Here is a 21,081-nt window from a genome sequence, read left to right as displayed (position 1 = left end):
GCATGTTATATTGGGAGGACTATAAGTTCACAGTGGTCACAGCGTAAACTAAAAAGGCAGACGGAAGCTGAATGCCAAGTGGGCACAGATGCCGCCGCTTATCAAACCATCCCAGCAGAACAGTGAAAGGTGAAGCGGGATGTGCTCCGCCGCATCACACCACCATGTGAATTGAGAGCATTCCTCGTAATGTTTACTCATCACGTAAATTCCCTTAGCGTTCTGTCAGGTTGTACCTATGATGTAACACAGGCGGCAGTATTCAAGTAATAAATGTCAGTAGTGACTACCTTCACTCTTTCTATACATAAGTGATTGTAATATACTCACATGCAACCATTGCTCACGCGTGGCGTAGGGTATACTCTACCGTGGTTCCAGATCTGTGTGCTGTGGCAAACTTGCCCGGAGCCCCGCAGAGAGATGCGCACCAGGGACTCAGTTTGGGAACCACTGCACAGTATAATAAGAGGTCAAAACTTTAGCCAAAGGGGCGCGATGAAATTCCAACCGTGAAATATGATGGCGACACTGTTTTTACTTTTTTTTTATTTTTTATAATAATAATTATGGAAGATGAAAAGCAGACTGTGGAAACCTACGAAGACCGACAAGTGGCAGCATTTGAGGGGCTCTTTACATATAGGAAATAGTTGAGAGTTAGACCTCTTTTCTGTGAAATACAATCTTTGTAACCACTGTCAAGCATTCAATAAGAAAGCTTACATTCGCAATTAATACATAGTAATATTAATTACATGGGTAAACCTTTTTATTGAATATTTGCTAGTGGGTCCAGTGAACGGGGAGGCAAATGTTTTGCTCAAGCCACTGACATATTTTTTCTCAGTCCTTACTTTCTTAATTTAGATTTTTTTTCTCAAAATACTTAGAAATTGCACAAGACGTGAACCTATTCTTTTCACGTATTAAAGCCGCATGGCTGATGTTGAGTTTGGTCTTGGAGATTACAGATATTAACTTTTGGAAATTGTAAAAGCCCCTACTGGCTACATTAAATTTATCTGGAGCTGAGAAAAGCGTAGGTCCCAATGGTTCTCATATAAATCTTCCAGTGATATAGCAGTCTTTGTCTAATGCTCCCTAACAAGGGGTTGATTCTATATCTGGGTTTGGCGATTCTGCCACAGAGGTGCTGCGCAACAGTTTATAATTCTCAATTTTGTTTTCTTGTCTATTAGGTATTCCAACACGATCGAGTCTTAGTGGCTACAATTAGCGATAATAGTGGGCTTGAATATATCAGTTCTTTATATGCAGCTAAGGGAGAGTATTGTCCTGATTTATTATACGGAGCCCCCATACCTCTTGGCTGCAAGGAAGGACATCAGGTACTCAGCAACATTTGCCAATCTGACCGCTCCATTAATATTTAGTCTTCTAGTTTTCCAAATGAAAGACTCCTTTTATATTTCTCCATGAAGACATAGTAATGGGGTTATCTAGGTTTTCAAAATAATGTTAAGGAGGCACTATTGGAAGCATAGATGTAGTGTCACAAATAAGCTATCCCAAGTAAGCAATCTTGCATAATTACCATGTATGATTTGGGTCTTGTACCAGGGCTTTCGTACAGTTAATACTATGTGCATTAATTCTGGTTCAAATTTGTTAGACAATATCTTGACACATTTGGGTAGGTGGCTACATTTGTAATATTGAAGGCACCGAGATGTCAACATGAGACACAATTAAACAAATCACAGGGAGCGGCTGGTGGGAGAAAATCGGGAGTGCACTGGAATTTACAAGCTTTATGCAGCTGATGGGAAGAAATTATAATGGCTGACTGCATTTTGTGTTAGCCCACACACATTTGGCAGGAGCAATTATTAACTTACGTAAAAAAAGATACAATCACAGACCCACAAAAAGAGGTGAGTGGAACACTGTGCGAATATATTCCCTGCACTTTCAAGTGCAAATGTTGGTTCCACAAAAAATTATGGTGTAGTCGTTGTGAAAGAAATCACAAAGTTGCTAATATTGATCAAGTTTTAACAGTAGACCGTGGAGCTAATTTCTGCTCTCAGTAAATTATCAGCCACTTGTATATTTAGAGGCTTATGTGACGAACGTATAAATGGATCACGTCCTGCTCACGCGCAATATGGAGAAATAGGAGAGGAAATATGGCTATAGGACAACCATCCACTTAGTGAAATCCTTATAGTAGTAAATCAGATTGAGCACATTTTGTCCATGTGTGAAGGCAACCAAAAAAAGACTCAGATGGTAAAGAATGGGTTAATACTGTTAATGAGAAGGAAAAGAAGGTGGCAAAAGGGTCAGAAGTTAAATTCAAGGGGCAATGCCTCAAGTGTGGCAAGGTAGGGCACGTAGCCAATGCAAAAAAAATTCCCATCTTTGAAAGCACCAGGCAACAAATGTGGGGAAAAAGGACCATTACATGGCTTGTTTTAGGAGCAACATATCAGGAAAATATATAACAAGGCAGTTGCTGAGGTATGTGATGAAATCTTACTTCATATTGGGGAACAAGGCTGGTAATCCCAAAGAATTCATAGCACAGAAGTTGAATTAATGTTTCATTTATGTTCAAGTTTAACCTTCCTATCTGAAGAAACATTCAAGAGGATATATGGTGGAGGATAAGCCTGAACAAAATGGACATTCGGCGATGAGACTATGGCAGTCAACCAATAAAAATGAAGGGTTAAGTTCAAGGAGGAATTTGCGTTTAAGGGCATACATATCTAATTTGGGCAAAATCTAAGTTTCAAACAAAGTGGGCAACATACTGGTTTGGCTCATAAAAAGATTTGGGAGTGTTTTCAGATCTGAATGCCCATCATCATGTCCAGATACAACCAGTGAGAAAATGTTTACCATTTGAAAAAGAATACCCAGGGGGTTTTAGAAATGAACTAGGATATCTTACAATGTACATCCACAGAATAAAACTTATAAAAGGAGCAATTTCTGTACTTTCAAGAGTGATGAAGTTGCCTTTTAGTGTACAGGAAGATGTCCAACTGGAACTAGAGGAATTATGTGTCTCAGGGTTAACAGAACCTGTTGAGGCAATTTAGCTGCTTGCCCTTACTATAGTGGCTTGCAAGACTGATGGGAAGGTATGACTATGAGTAGATTTGAAAGCCTTAAACAAAGTTCCACTACAGAATATCCCTGACATGATGGCTAATTTGGCTGTTACCAAGATATTCTCCACCCTCAATTTGGCATCAGTCTACCACCAAGTATGCCTACATCCTAATTTCCAGGATCTTAAAGCCTTGATAATGCCCATGGATCAGGGGTATGGAGTTTTATAAAATATCTACTTGTCCTTTGGATGGAATGCATCATAAATCTACTTGTCCTGTAAAAGAAAATACACTTGTCCCTTTGAAGCCATGTGGTAAGGCTACAAATTAAGGCACTGTTCTCATTATATCAGATCTATTATAATAACCTCTCTAATTATGAAAGAACTTATATTAAAGTATGGTTTAGATTCTAGCAATGCCATGATTTTGCCATCTTTCTGTAAAACTACACACTGGGGCTGGAAGAGGCGAAAAGTGGAAGTTCCAGGCTTGGAATGCTCTTTTAAGTCTGTGCACACCTACAAACTTCCATGTTTAAGGGTTTTCACCAAATATCTAATCTCTTCCCACACTGGGAAAGCTTGGGCATTTTCGTCTGACAACAGCAGAAGTAAAACTTCATCAAGAGTGGGGATATAAAGGGGCTGTAGAGAAAGTCAACTTGCAAATGTTCAGCAGATTTTGAAATGACAAACATACACAGGCATATTTGCTCTTGTTAAAATGCAGTTCACAAACGTTTTCATGTCTACGTCTGTAAATTCTTGATAATTCATGAAAGTTGTAAATCTGCACTAAAGCATGGATATACCATGGATGCTCTCTGGTGATTGTTTAATAATTGGAACCCTAAGTACATCTGCTGTTAGTCAAAACCTTTTCTTTTAATTAAAAAAATACATATATATATATATATTTATATATATATATATATATATATATATCTTTATATGTGGCTAATGACACTAGGAGTGACGGCATTCTGCTCTTTCACTAGCAGCATATCGGGAGACAAAACAGTTTCCTTCACTGCCGGGGACTACTTTGCAATGTATGGTTTTTGTGACAAAAACATTTTAGTTTTACTCAATGTTTTTGTTAGATTGGTGAGGGCCTGGCAGCTCTTACAAAGAACAAAGTTTTACAAAAACCATGCCAAAGCAAAACATGCATTGACAAAAACAAAAGTCTGCAATCACCGCCAGACCTATTATCTTTGCTAATGCTGGTTTACTTTCCTGATTCTCATAGTGTTAGCAAAACTGGTTTGAACTGATTTTTTTATTAATAATAATAAGAATTTACTAAAATGACGCCCCAAGGAAATGGCACCTAAAATTGCATAGGTTGGCAAAATGTTTTTCTTCTAGTTGCTATTTCTTTGTGCATCTTATTTAGAAAGGAAATAACTATCAATCTTGCTTTGAAGCTTCGGCAAATATTGGCAACTGATCAGAGAACGTTCTGGTAGGATTACAGGTAGCCTCAAATTGTTAAACTTTGAAATTGTGTTCACACATTTTATTTATTTATTTTATTTTGATACTAAACCACTGTCCGTAATGCATGCATTTCCTTGAAGCGGTAACCCTATCAATAAAGACTAAACCATAAATACAAGTTCGAACAGTATGAACATATGGATACAAATCTTACTTTAACTGCAGAAAAAGCACTTTCACAAAGCCATAATGTGGTCCTGCGAACTGACAGCCAAGACAAAGGGTCTGTGCTGCTGGGCCTACTAGTCTAAAGGACAAGATAAACATGGCAACTTATTGTCCTTGACTCCAAACAATTTGCCCTGGCTTCAGGCCATAGGAATTCTGCAACCCTGAATGATTGCTTACGGATTCAAACGCATGCCCTTTAAGTTAGTGTCAGCAGTCTTTGTCTTTCAGAGGTTCATGTCATCCATGTTGGGGTCCATTCTTCTACTAGGATGATGTGCTTGTCTGAGGGAGCAGTGTGAATGAGCATGTTAGTAGAGTGAGGTTAGTTCTAAAGAACTTTTTGGAATATGGTTTAACTATAATAGCACAAACATGCAAGTTCAGATGTAGATGAAATGGATTACATAGGATATTGTGTGACAACAGAGGGAATAGAACTAAAAGAGAACTTATTGACACCATATTTAAAATGTTTTCACCAAAGAATAAATATGTTCTTTCGTAAGTATGGCTGACCTTTATAGCAAATTCATTAGCAACATGGCCAATAGGACATTTAATATGAGGAGTTTGTTGAAAAACAAAGTGATATTTGTGGAGTAAAGAATGTGAAGACGTGTTTAAGGATATCAAAGATTGTTAAAGTACAACTCCAATATTGAAAGCTTTTCTGCCTGGGTGTATTTTTGACAGTGACCACTGATGCCAGTTCAAAAGGCTTGGGTGCTATGCTAATGCAGGCAAACAAGTCAGGAGAGGGGCCAGAAGTGACCACAGCATTTGCCTCTATGGCTCTCCTTGGGTCAAAACCTAAATACGCAGTCTTCGAAAAGGAGGTGCTAAACATACATTGAGCCTTGAACAAGTTCAGGAGGTTCCTGTGGAGCATACAGTTCAAAGTGAGGATTGGCCACAGAACGCTTAGGGAACCTTCCTGAGAAAATATTTAGATGCTGTATCTAGTAGGATAAGACGATGGGTGATCAATTTACACAAGTTTACACTTGAGGATAAATATATTCCTGGACAAAGAACAAAGATGTAGATTGTTTGTCTAAGTTAGTGGAAGATGAAGTTCTCGGTAATGAATGTGGGGAGAAACAATAGGACGAGAACTGGACTTAAGAAAAGGTTGGTGTTATTTCACAGAATGCCACATAAAAAGAAGAGTGGGAAGAAACAGTAAAGTAGGATCAGATTTTGACAAAAGTAAGAGACATGATAAACAATAGTTGGAAGTAAGGAGATGGGGCTTGGGAAGAGTTGAGACCATTTTGGATGGTGAGGTAGGTATTAGCTGAGGTTGAAGGTTGCCTGTTTAGAGGCACAAAGTTGATTCCCCCTGTAGATTTGCAAGAAAGACTAATGGAAACAGCTCATGAAGGGTATTTTGGGATCTGTTGAGGATGGTTTTTGGTGGCCAGGAATGGGCGTCTATATTAAAACAATACTAAGGGAGTGCTTTCTGTGTCTTTTGACTAAGAAACACCCCCATGCACTGCTGTAAACTACAGGATGGCCTTGGTTGGAAGTAGCAATGGATATTATAGGCCTCCTATCTGGTGAATGAAGATTTCCATATGTGATTGTCTTGATGGATGTTTTCTCAAGACGGCCGGAGATCAAATGTGTTGCAGATATAAGCACGAGCTATGTCACAAATGTTTTAGATGAGTTGTTACATACAGATGTTTTTCACAAATCTATTCTATCAGACAATGGGACCTACTCCAAAGAATTTGGTAAAGAAAGGGATTGAACATCTTAACATGAATGATCTAGTATAAGATTTAACGAGACGCTCAAAGAGGGCATCCAACTAACTTAAAAGCAATGGTCTGAACTGGAGAGATAAGATTATAGAACATTTAGTAGCATTCAGACTGACCCCACATCAGGTACCAGGAAAGCGTCCGTTTGAGTTTTTTAGGAGCAGAACACCCAACACAAAACATGTCCCCGGGGGGAAGAAATGGCAAGAAAGGCCTGGTACATGTAGACACCCAAGATGACTGGAGATGTCAAGAATTAAAGCAACAAAAGAGGAGGTAGGAAGTGTATGATAAAAGGAAAATACGGATGTCATTAAGATAAAGTGGAGGATTTGGGGAAAGTGAAATCTCTCACCGGGAATGCTACATGGTCCAAATTCACTACAATGAAGGATGTGAAACTGTCCTGCAATGCAGTCAAGAAACAAGCCCAGAGAATTTTGATTTTAGGAAGAGTGGCCAAGTATACAGGAGGTTTTTACTGAGGAGTAGTAAATGATTTTGTGGAAACACCAAGTAGCAATGAGAGAGGTGTCTCCCACTCAAAATAATTAATGCAGAGGTGCAGCAACCAAACTTCACGTCCACAGAATTTTTGGAAAGACTATGGGCCTCATTAAGAGTTTGGTGGTCAGACTGCTGGACCGCCATAGTGGCGGTCTTTCGAACAGCACCAGACCGTTCCCCACGGGGCTGACTTAACTGGCGGGATGAGGCAGGGGGCAGTATTATGGCGCTACTGCCGTCCATACATCCCTACCTGTCGGCATGACTAGCAGACTGTGCCCATACACCACATTGCTCATGGGACACAGTGCCCCTGAATCCTAAATTGTTTGGGGGCCACACTGGCCCCCACCTCACCCTCTATGGGGCTGTACCCCTTGCAGCCCCCCGTTTTGGGCCCCTTACCTTCCTGACTGCCAAGCTTTCCATGGCGATGGGATCACCATTGAAAGCTTGGCAGTCCTGCTGGTCGTAATGGCCATGGCAGTTCCAATGCTGGGATCTCCAACATTTACCGCGGTGGTCCCTGCCGTACGGACTATGGCAGTGCTGGCGGTCCGACTGCCAAACTCGTAATCCGGTGGTCCGACCGCCAAAGTTGCAGCAGCTGGATCCCCACCGCTACCATGGCAGTCCACAGACTGCCAAACTCGTAATGAGGCCCTTAGTCTACAAATAAGTGGCTTTCGAAAAATTTGCTAATTTTAGTCACACTGATGATATGTGTTTTGTCCACTAATTTTCCTGAAGGGCTATGTCAACAAACAAGTTACTTTAGACAAATTGTTAACTTCTGTCATACTGATACTGTGATGTGCATTTCTAATAAGTTTTCTTTTTCTGAGGTTAATATTGATTGTTCAATTCTGTAAAGAGGAAGATTTGTGGTATCTTTTGTCAGTGTATATATACTTCCCCATCCTATTCTCTTTGGTTCGTTCCCCTAACTTATTCTCACTTGTTCTAGAAGTAATTAGTTACTTACCTGTAACTCTAGTTCTCCAATTTTGGTATCTTTTCTATATTTACATGCTTGAATCATTCCCCATCGTCAGGCTGGGAATCCCCAATACATTAAAACGCAAGTATATAGTGTAAAATATACATACCATGCAGGATACATTGTAAAATGGCCATAGCCCTGAAACAACCTTATATATTTAGTACCACATCCACCTCATTAGGAAGAACTCAAACTTTAGCCAATGAAGTGGACGCTTAAGCTCTCCTACTCCCCTGGAGGCCAGCATAGCTCAGATTTCTGCCACATCATGTGTGAGGGAGTCCCCTGACAGAGCTCTGCTTTGCCTTCTCAGTGAACCTTAAATGTGTTACTTTCTTGATCTGCTGTGGATTTGGACCAGCCCTATCTTCAGTGCAGAATTACTGTGAGTTGTTTTTAGGAGAATTGTTGAAATCTCTGGGCCAGGGAGATATTTTTACTGGACAGTCAACAGTCATCAACTGTCACCATGACTGACACGGACAAGAAATCTCTTTTAAAGGCTTGTTCATCTTGCGGCCTTAAAAATATTTACATTGACAATCTACATCTATAATGCATTTATTGCATTTATCCTAAACATAAATCTACAAATCCTCAGTCTTCGTCGACATCGTCTACAAGACCATCGACAAAGAGACCTTCAGCATTGATGGCAAAAACACCATTGATGTGGATGCTGTCGATGCTGGACCCGTTGATACTGACCCTGTTGACAAAGTAATCATCCCCGTTGGTGGTAGAGGCTATGTCCTCAATGGCACCATTCAATAGATGTTGACACTATCACATGCAGTTTGAAGCCTCTGCTTTCACTATTAAAGATATCAACATTACCACCAGCGCAAATTCTGCAATGTGGTCAGGAACATAAGGCAAATAAATATGGTTTGCAGACTGTGTATAGCCCAACTCAGATGAATGTGCAATATATTCCAGAATTCGGTGAAGACATGACAGAAAATTACTTTTATTCAGACCTTGATTATTCAGACCTTGATTACCATTAGGATAGTTTTTGTCATACTTCAAGGTCTTGCATTGCTCGTAGACGCGGGCGTCCTGAGGTTGTTCAGGTGCCTATGGCTTTTTTGAGTACATTACAAAAAATGATGGAAACTTTTCAAAAGTTGGTACCACAACAACCACCTCAACAGCCTACTCTTGTAACAGCTAATCCTCCTACTCACCAGTTACCACTTACCCCTCCACCTCCTAGAGCATCACCCAGAGTAGTTCACAGACCAATGGTTCCATCTATGGCTGAAGATATGAGTGACAAATTATTTCAAGATATGTGTTACATATTTTCCATAGGCTGTTTCCTTTACAAAATAGTTTCTTATGTTATTATACAATAACAAAGCTGCTTATAGTAGGTGACAAACAATCAGTCCTTCGATCCAAAATTGTACTTTGTGGTGCCATACATGCATGTACATAAGCTAAACTGCTTAGCGTAAGCAGCAAACACTCAGCCAAAATGTGTTTCGCCCCATAACAGCCGGGAGCCTATGGCTTTCTCAAGGTGTTAAGGTGTTACTGTATCTGAGACAGGAATCATCCCCTGAAGAGATACAGAGACTCTTGCACGAAGGAGAGGTGGTTTCAGGACCGCTCTTGCTATTATCTACAAGCTTAATGCTCACAACAATAGTCACTATAGTGAATAATATGTCAGTGTCAATATATGTTTAAGTATATGTCAACACTGAACTCAAGACTGGTATAAATTCCCAAGTTGATGCCCAACGGCCAGGGTGCTTCACAAGAATCTCTCTAGGCTTACAACCAACTATACCTGTCAACGAGAAAGAAAGAGCCCTTTATATCATAAAATTGTTGCAGCTGATTGTTCAGCTTATAAATGAGCTTTCCTGAGTTGCAATGGTAGTAATCACATCCAACTATTTTTCAGCTGTAGGCAAGTTCAGATTTCCATTTTTGCAAGACACACAATTTCATAATTATGAGGGACGAAATAATGCATCTTCTTATGTAGGTTCGTTCTGGATGTCATGAAGAAGTTCCAGTTCCGGTGATGGCATGTAAGTCATGGTATTCGATCTATTAATAGTAAGATTTCTTTCGGGGGGAGGGAGGGTTTGTGCTTGTCATTGCTTGACCACCAAAGATGGCGGCAGCTAATGCCTAGAGTCTGCTTAGCGGCCCAGATATCCTCCTTAATTCGCCACTCATCTGATCTGTGAGCAATCACATCTAGCTCCCTGACACTGCAGCAGTTCTGCCTGTTGAATGGCAGAGACCCATGCGTACCCAGAGCTCCTTGTAGAGTTTTGGCCAGTGGAGCCCGAACAACTCCAGCAGCAACCGGACGGTTCAAGCAACTCTGGTAAATAATGTGACTAATTGTTCAAAGCCACCAGGCCCCGCTCCTTGCTTCATACTAAACTGGATGCAATATTAGCAAATACCCCCTACTTAGGGTGTGCTGAGCAATGCTGAAGACATACAGATAAATGGGGTACACCACTTACTTAGGGCAGTTTGCATTTGCTTCTGACCACAAAGGAATTGTGGGAGACTAAATCTGCCTCTCCCACTACAATAGTGTAAGGGCAATGTACATTAAATTATGTCCCCACAGTGCCACTCTGAAGCCTGAGTTTATGCCATTCGCCTTCTGTAGTGTGCAAAATCCATGTTGAGCAATCAGAAGGCTGCTGACCTCCATACACCAAAATGCAGGCTGTCTGTCTGCATGGGCAACTTTCCAGACCCAGGGAATGTTGTCCTCCACCTGCATGTGAGCTGTCAGCACAGCACGGCCTGGGCAGAACGTCTGATCTTATGGCTGCTTGTAGCCTCAGGCCCTCAATCACCTCACCTCTTGGCCAACATGCCTGTTGCGGGCTCAGTCTCTCCTGCCGAGTCAACTGGCTTCCGTACCTGGGAGACAGCCACAACAAAAGGGTACCCGTGGATCCCAGGGCCACCAGCAGTCAACACAGCAGCAAGATCAAAACTGGTGAGGCCTTGCAGCTCCGGCTGCAAACAGGCCACCAGCAGCACCCAGATTCAGATTGAGGATTGACCTAAAAGGTGTTGAGACAGCAAGTAGATGGTGAAAAAGTGTAAGGCTATAGTAGTGGTGGGTAGAGGATAGTGCTACGGATGTGGTTACATTCATAAGGAATAACAGAATAATTGAGGAGTTGAAGGAAGATACTGAATGGATGAGGGGCTAATACTGATGGGATAGATGATAGTGCAAGGTCATACTGGAGATAGTAAAGTGATGCTGGTGGTGGTGTGAGACTGATGCTGAGGGATTAAAACAAACTGACCCGGAAGTAACTAGCAGAGTGATCCATGGATCTGTCAAAAAAGACTGAACTTTGTCTGATTAGGGAGGATAGTCCGATATCATGAATGCTTTCAAGGTGATTGTCTGATGATGCCACAAAACTGATGTGGGAGTGACTTTGCTTATTAGGGCGATTATTGTAAATAAAGGAATTAACTCTGTGGAAAATTATGCGTGCCACCTGTCAAATCCAAGAATATATTGAAGGCTGCCACAAAAAATATCAATTGCACATTTGTTCTAGTTAAATAATATTTGCATAGTCGGACTCTTTGCTTCATTGAAGCAAAAGATATTTCTAATAAACTTTCACCCACTGTGACTTCAGGCTTCAACAAGAAAAAAATTGGTTCCCTGTAGTTTCATACATGGTAGTTTGTCATTAATGAATGTGATAGCATCCCCAACTAGAATTTCATAAATACATAGATTAAGTGAGCAAAGCACTGTCTGTATCCTTAATGAGGCCAAGCCAACTGTGTATAATGTGTGTAACAGACAATGTAACACTCTCCAAACATTACTCAATAGCTGTGCTGTGTTTTCACCTCTATTTATAGGTGTATGGAGACGGAAAGATGGATAAGGGCACAGGCATCTATAAGCATGATAGAGGCACAAACCAGTTGGCCAGATACATACATATGTTACAGGAGTTAATTTCAGGCTTCAGAATACTAAGCAGATGGGTTTTAGAAAAACAAGTTACTAATCTTTGGTAACACTTTTTCTGTTGTATATTCTATCTAATCGTAGATTCCTAATTTTCTGACTATCTCCAGGTGCCAGACTGGATCGATTTGCTTTCAAGCAATTGCTCTTGTGCAACTATCTGACTACGTATATAGGTGCCTCCTCCTTGTGCGATGACATCAGTTCATCGTCAACTCTTCCATGTCTTCCGAAGCAGAGGACATATTAGGATCCCATTGTGGCAAATATAAAGTGGGACCTTTTCATAATCATAGGAATTCATTCCAAGGGACTGGGAGGGGGAGAATGCGGCGGTATCTACGGTTAGCTATAGTATCCACCAGAAAGAGCATTACTGAAGGTAAGTAAATTGTTGTTCTAATGTTTACTTCTAACTGCAGCTTCCTAACTTTTTGAATAGATAAATAAGCCTGTACCTCCCAAAAGGTGGAGGATCTGAGAAGTGGACTCACACCAAGATGTCCTATAATACTTACCAGACAAAGCGGCCCTCTATGCGGAATTAACTTTCAAGTGGTGCTTGCTAAACATATGCACAGACTCCCACATGGAGCCTGGCAGGAATCCAGTACTGGGAATACCCTTGACAATGCTGTTGAAGCAGGCTTGGCTCTGGTGGAATGAGACCATAAGGCCTTCGAGATTTCCTTCTTGGTTAGGGTATCAAATGCATATATGTACAGGGTGATCCACCAGAACAGGGTCCATTTCTGCACTATCATTCCTTTCTTATCACTCGCAAACCCCACAAAAAGCTGGTGATCAATTCAGTACTCTCAGGTAGGCATGATGTAGAAACTGAGAGCTCTCATTGGGTCTAAAGCCTTTTTTCCTGAATGGGTTTGTGAAAAGAGAAGCCATAGAATGGAACAGAAAAGTCAGCATGCTAAATTAGTTGTCATTGGTTTGTAAAGTATAAATGACTGAGCACTGGCAGTGAAGGGGAGACACCTGTCAGAGAGCAGAAAGGACTCCCCATATTTTTGCAGTATTCTCTCAACTAAGACCAAGATAAGTGCAAGTTTCTATGGGCGAAAAACACTGGAAGGATATTTTAAATATGATTTTCAAAGAAACGTGTAGTGCCGTGATACAAAACACAAAAAGCGAGGCCACTAGTGTTCAGAACCAGCCCCTTCAAGATGGTCCCTTTGGTAAGAACTGTGTTGGTGCTGATTTACCACATATTAAAGCAACATTTTGCATTTGAAACGTCCAGCTCTTCTTTCGTGTGAAATGCTTTTCTTAATTGGCAAATAGTTTACAAGTTATCACACTTTTTGGCCGTTGGCATCAAAATGGCTAAAGACAAAGGCACAAGAAAGAAGAGATATTTGCATGGGTTTTGAAAAGGAGTGGCAAAATCATTTGGGATTAACCATGGACATTGTGTGCAAGGAAATAGTTGGGAACCTGGTCAGGAGCCCCTTCATCCAACTATGTCAAAAGGCGGGGTCTCTATGAGACCGAGGGAGATGGCAGAAAGTGTTTTGCATTCGAGCTGCGCAACTGGATAGCAGGTTCCCAGTACCTCAGCACCCTGAGGTAGGATAGCGTATCTGCACCCCACCAACAGCTAGCTGATCTATTATTTTTGTTTCCCCCTATGCTTTCACTTAAACCATCATATGCATCAGTATCAAAATAGAGATCAGCTAGGGAAAAATGCAAAATCCTGCCAAAACCACCAAACCTTCGAGTCCTAAACCTCAGCTAACCCCTAAAAAGAAAAGAAAAGGAAAGAGGGAGGGAGGGAGAGGGGGAGAGAGAGAGAGAGAGAGATAGAGAGAGAAAAAAACAAAAACGACAAAAGAAAAGGCAAGTGTGGTGTTGGGGCAGGAGATGCAGATGTCCGCGAAGCTAGTCTTGTTGGGTGTGATGGAGGAAATGGGAGGAGCGCGGGCGAAGCTTGCCCTCGCGGGTACGGCTCTGCTGGTCGCGAAGCGAGACATTGCTGCTGCCTGGAATTCTTCCTGCAGGTCCATCCTTCCGAAAGTGGAGAAAGGGTGTGGACTGGGGCGCAAGCCAAGAAAAAGTGGTGTACGAATCTACATGTTGCCCTTGAAAATATGAGAAGATATGGGGACGGTGGCTGGGATCGTTGCCATAGGTCAGGGTAGGGTTATGACTCTTAGGGTCATATGTACCAACTAATTTTCCCATAGACACAGAATGGGTAAAACCCTTTGCTACATCTGGCCCTTAGTGTGGTGCCAATAACTGAAACGACGTTTGTCTCCTGGAATGCCATACTGTCAATTGTTAATGATGTTTTGGAGTTGGATCTCATTGTGCTGTCTGTGCCAACTGTCTTTCACTTCTTTAAAAACAATAAAAATGTGTTTATAAATTTTTTTTTTTTTTAAAGGCAAGAAAAAGACCAGTATGGCCTAGTTGGGTAGTTAACTACTCGGGTATCCAAGGAGAGGAACTCAAAACCAAGAGTTGGGAAGACCATCTAATTTGCTTTCCAAAAGAATACTCTAGACTCGCAAAGACTTTGCAGTCAAACATAAGCCATGGATGGCTTTTTGGTGGTAGATGACCAAGCCAATACTTAGCCTGCAATATTGCCAAAAGGAAATTCCACTGGCCTCTCTGTTTAAAGGCCTGCAGTAATTAATTTTGCTAATAAGAATGTTTGCACTACTTCCAACCAGACTGTTATAATTCAGAATACCATTATAGTGTTATAGAATATATCTTTTAAGTCTTTTGGGGTATAACCTCACGTGTTGAAAGTTCCTCTCTTCTTTTCCTTCCCCCCGCCCACTCAAACATAATGATTGGTTGTAGAGGATGTTTTAGAATGTTGCTATAACAGCTTCTCCAGACTGAGGAGATCACGGACCTGGCTCATGAAGGACATTTGGACAGAAGCTTCACAAAAAACAAGGTTAGAAGCAAATTTTGGTTACCCAGAGTGGACTCAGTTATTGAGCAAAAAGTAAAGGATTGAATTAGTTGTTTCAAAAAGTGACAAGAATAGGACTGCACGCAGAGCACCCCTCTCTTCTGTGGTAGTACCTGTGAAACTTGGAAGAAGTTGAAATGAGATATTACTAAGCCTATTAATGGAACAGGAAACCATTAAAGATTCATGTTTGTGCAGACAGATTACAATTCTCATTCGATTGTTAAATAGATGGTAAATCACACCACTACTAAAGTAGTGCTGGAATCTTTAAAGGAAAATTTCTGCAGAGAAGGGGCACCTTCCATTTTGGGTACAGACAATGGTGCTCAGTTTGCCTTTAACAAAATTAAAGATTTTCTTGAATCTTTTAACACCATACATGAGAACATAGCTCTATATTGCCCAAAAGCTAATTGTCTTGTGGAAAGGGTAAACAGTATAATAAAAGACAGTATCCAACTTGCAATAGTTAATGGTCATGATAATGAAAAAAACGCTCAGGATCTCTTATGGTCATACCACACTGCACCTAATTTACTCACTGAAGTATCCCACTTTGTTTCTCTTAAGGGTAGATGTTAGAGATGGGGTCTTAGGTTGGCAGTCAGGTTACCCCCTGTGCAAACAAGGACCCTCTCTCTAGTCAGGGTAAGTCACACACAATCCAAATTATCCTGTGCCCACCCTCTGGTAGCTTGGCACTGAGCAGTCAGGCTTAACTTAGTAGGCAATGTGTTAAGTATTTGTGCAATAAATCATACAATAACACAATATAGCACCACAAAAATACACCACACAGTGTTTAGAAATATATATAATATTTATCTGGATAAATGCACATCAAAGCGATTAAAGATGAAATAAGCAAATCTAGGGATATCACTGAAAGTGATATAAAGTGTCTTAGAACTGAAATATTACTGTAAAAGCAATAAAAAGTGTCTTAAGTTCTCCTAGAAACAACAGGTGTCTCTTGTGGGGCAAAGTACCTGGTTTGCGTTGAAAAATCCCCGCAAGGGACCGCAGAGGAGGAGGTGCGTGGAAAACAGTAGGTGTGCGTCGTTTCGCCCTTTCACACACGGACTTGCGTCATTATTTTCCACGCAGGTAAGACATTGCGTCAATTTCCGGCACGCTGACTTGGATCCTCTTCGGGTTGCGGGGTTTTCGGATGCCCAGGGGACGATGCGCGGAATCCTGGGCTTGCAGAGCGAAGTCACAGGTGCTGCGTCGATTCTGGTGGGTGATGCGTGGAATTTTCTTCCGCACTGCAGGTGCTGCGTCGATTCATGTCAGGAAGTGGGGCTGCGTCATTCTGAGTCGGCTAGCGGTGATCCAGTAGGGCCATGCGTCGAAGTTCCTGTCGCGTCGCTGGCACTGCGTCGATCTTCTGTCGCGAAGTCGGGCTGCATCGTTCCGTACTCGGCATGCAGTAAATCTTTCACAATGAACAGGCTGTGCGTCGTTCTTGGCAGGCGGTGCGTTACATTTTTGCCGCACGGGGATTCCAGTTGCAGGAGAGAAGTCTTTTTGGTCCTAAGACTTCAGGGAACAGGAGGCAAGCTCTACCCAAGCCCTTGGAGAGCACTTCTGCAGCACAGCAAGAGAGCAGTAAGGCAGCAGGGCAACAGCAAGGCAGCAGTCCTTTTCAGAAAGCAGTCAGGTGAGTCCTTTGGGCAGCCAGGCAGTTCTTCTTGTCAGGGTGCAGGTTCTGGTTCAGGTTTCTTCTCCAGGAAGTGTCTGAGTCGGTAGGGCAGAGGCCCTGTTTTTATACCCAAATGCGCCTTTGAAGTGGGGGAGACTTCAAAGAGTGGCTTAGAAGTGCACCAGGTCCCCTTTCAGTTCAATCCTGTCTGCCAGGGTCCCAGTAGGGGGTATGGCAGTCCTTTGTGTGAGAGCAGGCCCTCCACCCTCTCAGCCCAGGAAGACCCATTCAAAATGCAGATGTATGCAAGTGAGGCTGAGTATCCTCTGTTTGGAGTGTGTCTGAGTGAATGCACAAGGAGCTGTCAACTAAACCCGGCCAGGCGTGGATTGTAAGGCACAGAAAGATTTAAGTGCAGAGAAATGTTCACTTTCTAAAAGTGCCATTTCTAAAATAGTAATATTAAAATCCAACTTCACCAGTCAGCAGGATTTTGTATCACCATTCTGGCCATACTAAATATGACCTTCCTACTACTTTCATATCAGCAGCTACCACTCACACAATGTATAAGGGCAGCCCCAATGTTAGCCTATGAAGGGAGCAGGCCTCACAGCAGTGTAAAAACGAATTTAGGAGCTTTACACTACCAGGACATGTAAACTACACAGGTACACGTCCTGCCTTTTACCTACACAGCACCCTGCCCTAGGGGTTGCCCAGGGCACACCTTAGGGGAGACTTATATGTAGAAAAAGTGGAGTTTTAGGCTTGGCAAGTACTTTTAAATGCTAGGTCGAATTGGCAGTGAAACTGCACACACACACCTTGCAATGGCAGGCCTGAGACAAGGTTAAGGGGCTACTTGAGTGGGTGGCAGAATCAGTGCTGCAGGCCCACTAGTAGCTTTTAATCTACACGCCCTGGGCACATATAGTGCACTCTACTAGGGACTTATAAGTAAATTAAACAGATCAATTGGGTATGACCCAAATGTTACCATGTTTAAAGAGAGAGAGCATATGCACTTTAGCACTGGTTTGCAGTGGTAAAGTGCGCACAGTCTAAAAACCACAAAGACAGATTCTAAAAAGTGGAGGGAGGCAGGCAAAAGGTTAGGGGTGACCACCCTACGGCGTCCGGTCTAACAGTAGAGAACCCAGTACAAAATTATTTTCTAACTCGTTGGGAGGTGGCCAACGGGTGATAGTGGATCAGGCAAATTGCAAGAAGAAAAATGAACCAGGACCAAATCACATACAAGAATTGGTATGTTGCAAAATATGGAACAATATAACAAAATGGAAAATAGAAGAGTGGGTATTAGTGAGAAGACCAGACTTGTGGCATAGCAAACCGAGTAAATTTTAACTACCTCAACACATATCAGAAATCAATCATAATATTGTTAAACTGTGCAATGGTCAAACTTATGGGCAAGCTTACTAAGTGTGTTGTGAGACCTGAACACCATTTGAAAATCATCTTGGGAAGGGAGAATAACTGCAGAAGAAAGGTGGCCAAGAAAATTAGAAAACCACCTCATTGGGTGAAAGATTTTCACATGGGTTGATCTTACCCAGCACAGTTTGTAGTGTAGAAAATTCTTCCAACATTTATTAGATGGGAAATGTGTTATAATTTAGAATAACATTATAGTTTAGTAGTATATATCTTCTAACACCTTTTGGGTATATCCTCACCTGCGGAATGCTCCTCTTTTCTTTTCCTTCCCTCCAACCCCTAAAACCTGATGGTTGGTTCTAGAGGCTGTTTTAGAACTTTGCTATAACGGTTTCACCACACTGAGGAGAGATTGGAGGCCGGATAAAGACGTTCTTTTTACTTCTACCTTTGCATCATATTTACACAGCCCTTCAACTAAAGATACTTCAAAGGGGATCATTTCCTTTCATAGTTGATAATTTGGAGAAAGACTCAACTGACCTCCGCAGACGGCTGCACAGTTGCTCATTCTCCAACTCATCCAGAGTTGGACTGGATGAAACTGGGGGAAGGGGAGTTGGGGTAAGTAATGAAAATAGAGGACTTTCAGTCATTTCCTGAATTCATACCATGATATACAGATAACTCTGTCCTAATCTACCCCTACTGTAGAATAGCCGATTGGCAAAGTTAGAGCGTGGGGACTTCCAGTGAAAAAAGGCACCGCTGGGTAATCCCAGTACTAATCATCATGGTCTTTCTGACATGTGCTGCATTCAATGTTCTGAAGCTGCAACACTCACCAGAGCAGAATTCTCCAGACACCAAGGACAGGAAGTGGGAGGAGCCACAACGAGCAACACCGCTGTGTAGTAAAAGGCAAGACTTTGCAGTGTTGGCCATCTTGGACCGGGGAGACACAAATTCCCCTTTTAGAATTGCGGAGGTGCTGGAATTTTAATATTGAGGGTAAAAACTAGAACAGAAAATTCTCATGTTTTGTGCAGTTGCCTTGTACAGCCATCTTAGTCTATACTCAACCCGACTAAATATTCAGGGTTACTTTTTCATTTTTTTATATAAACATCGGCGGTTACCATGTGGTGGCTGCACTGCTGTCTCCTATTTCATTGGTTGCGCTCCACCCAATCCTCTGGAGGCTGGTGTGTGCGATGCTAATAGTGCTAGAGAAGGATTCCTTCAAGTCTTTACGCTGGTCATTTCCTCATGCATAATCAGAAAGGAATGGAACAAAACCCTCTCACTTTCAATCTGAGGCATGCCAAACATCCATGCTACTCTGCGGGTTGATCCAAAGGTCACTAACTCTTGAAACAAAAGGCTGGACAGTGCTGACCCACTGCCCACACTGTATGTTTAAACTGAGAACTCAACCAGAATTTAAATGACGTTTCAAGCAAGCAGTAGCTGAAGGTGGTTAACACAAAGACCCTCAATACATTACTAGTTATAACATATTACTTCCTACACATTACTGACAACATCTTAGAGGAGATAGCTGAAGCTGTACCAAGCCCAAGTGGTGTCCTTTTTATAGACTTGATGGTGCCAATGGGGTCACTGATGACATTTATACAAGCGTCTAGCTATTTAAAAAACAACGTATACAATCAACAAACTGACAACGGGAAATTACATGTAAATGGTGTAACAGACTATCAGATGACAGAGCTTTACTTCTTGCTAAACAAACAAATAGCAAATACATCTAAAAGTACCTCCACAATATTTGTCCATGCATTCCTTCATGTGCTTTCAATAACGCACCTCAGAATGAGAGTCATTTCATCTTCCTTTGTCCACTCGGTCCCCCCGCTCTGCTTCCAGTTCAGATAATTTAACCATTTTGAACGGCACTGCTTTTCTGATCGCGAACCAACTCTCTCTGCCACAGCCGCCCAGGATACACCCTGGGTGACAGCATCTCCTGCGTCTGTACCCGTTAACTCATGAACCACTTCTGCGAGCCGCCTTTCTTCATCTTCCGTCCACTTCCCTAAAAACAAGCGAAAGGTTCACTGGAAGATATATAGACAATGTTGCATTAAAACAGCATTCTGCATCAAATGTATGTCACTGTTCTTAAACACTAGGTTGCCTTTTGATGCAAATTATGAACTTGTCAATAAAACGTAGCAGCAATGGTGTTTGCATAAATGAACATTTCCAATCAGTGCCCAAAATAACACAGAACATAATTTATTGTGTCGCCCTATTCTGAACACTCTCATTTAGAAGATTTACTTACTGACGTCTGTGCAATTCTGATAATTTTGCGTGTCGAAATCATTACACAATCAGATTTCTCCATGTTATATACGTATGCATAAAACATAGTTAAGTCTCAGGTAAAGAGAAAAAATGAAGACATCCAAAATTTCAAGGAAACTACTTCACAAGCATTTTGTTCTTTGTTGTTGAGGCATTAAGAAAAATACCTGAACATCCACCATTATTAAGCATCATTCTAAATGGCAAGCATAAAGAAGCACTGGCATAGCCAACAGATCTTCCTTTTTGGATATGAATGCAGCTTTATCATTTTTGTCTTTTTTGTTGTTATTGTTTAGCATTACCAGCAAAAAGTAAAAGTGTAATGATGTTCATGCGTGCATAAGTATATAATTGCAAAATAGTGGACTTTTATTCTGTTTTTTAAGGTTTTATTTTACTATTTATAAATTTCGTTTTATTTTGAAAACAACTGCAAAGTACTTTACATTTCCGAACGTTTTCAGGCAACTATAAAAGTACGAAGATACTTCAACTATTTAATGTACCTGCTTGAACGAGATCGAACTTTTGTCTATTGGAAATTATCGCTCATTGAGGGAGCACAGAGGATTAATATACCTGCTGCAAACAACATTTACTATGCAGATCACAGAACACACCACACATAAAACACTGCATAAAACAATAACACATAAAACATACAGAAGAGTAATTATTATCCTTCTAGT

The 21,081-nt window shown here is 41.4% G+C and overlaps 1 protein-coding gene across 3 annotated transcripts in view; it reads right to left on the bottom strand.

The window, feature by feature from the left end:
* DMTF1 (cyclin D binding myb like transcription factor 1) overlaps positions 1 to 21,081 on the bottom strand; it is a 330,757-nt gene that overhangs the window by 172,833 nt on the left and 136,843 nt on the right. For all 3 annotated transcript variants that reach the window (XM_069228717.1, XM_069228718.1, XM_069228719.1), the window contains one exon: positions 19,886 to 20,114. In XM_069228717.1, the coding sequence (XP_069084818.1) occupies positions 19,886 to 20,114 (229 nt within the window). The remainder of the gene's footprint in view (positions 1 to 19,885; positions 20,115 to 21,081) is intronic.

The sequence above is a fragment of the Pleurodeles waltl genome, chromosome 4_1, assembly GCF_031143425.1.
Source record: "Pleurodeles waltl isolate 20211129_DDA chromosome 4_1, aPleWal1.hap1.20221129, whole genome shotgun sequence".
Taxonomy (NCBI): domain Eukaryota; kingdom Metazoa; phylum Chordata; class Amphibia; order Caudata; family Salamandridae; genus Pleurodeles; species Pleurodeles waltl.
The sequence above is the reverse complement of the archived record's forward strand: the minus strand, read 5'-3'. Positions and strand labels throughout refer to the sequence as shown.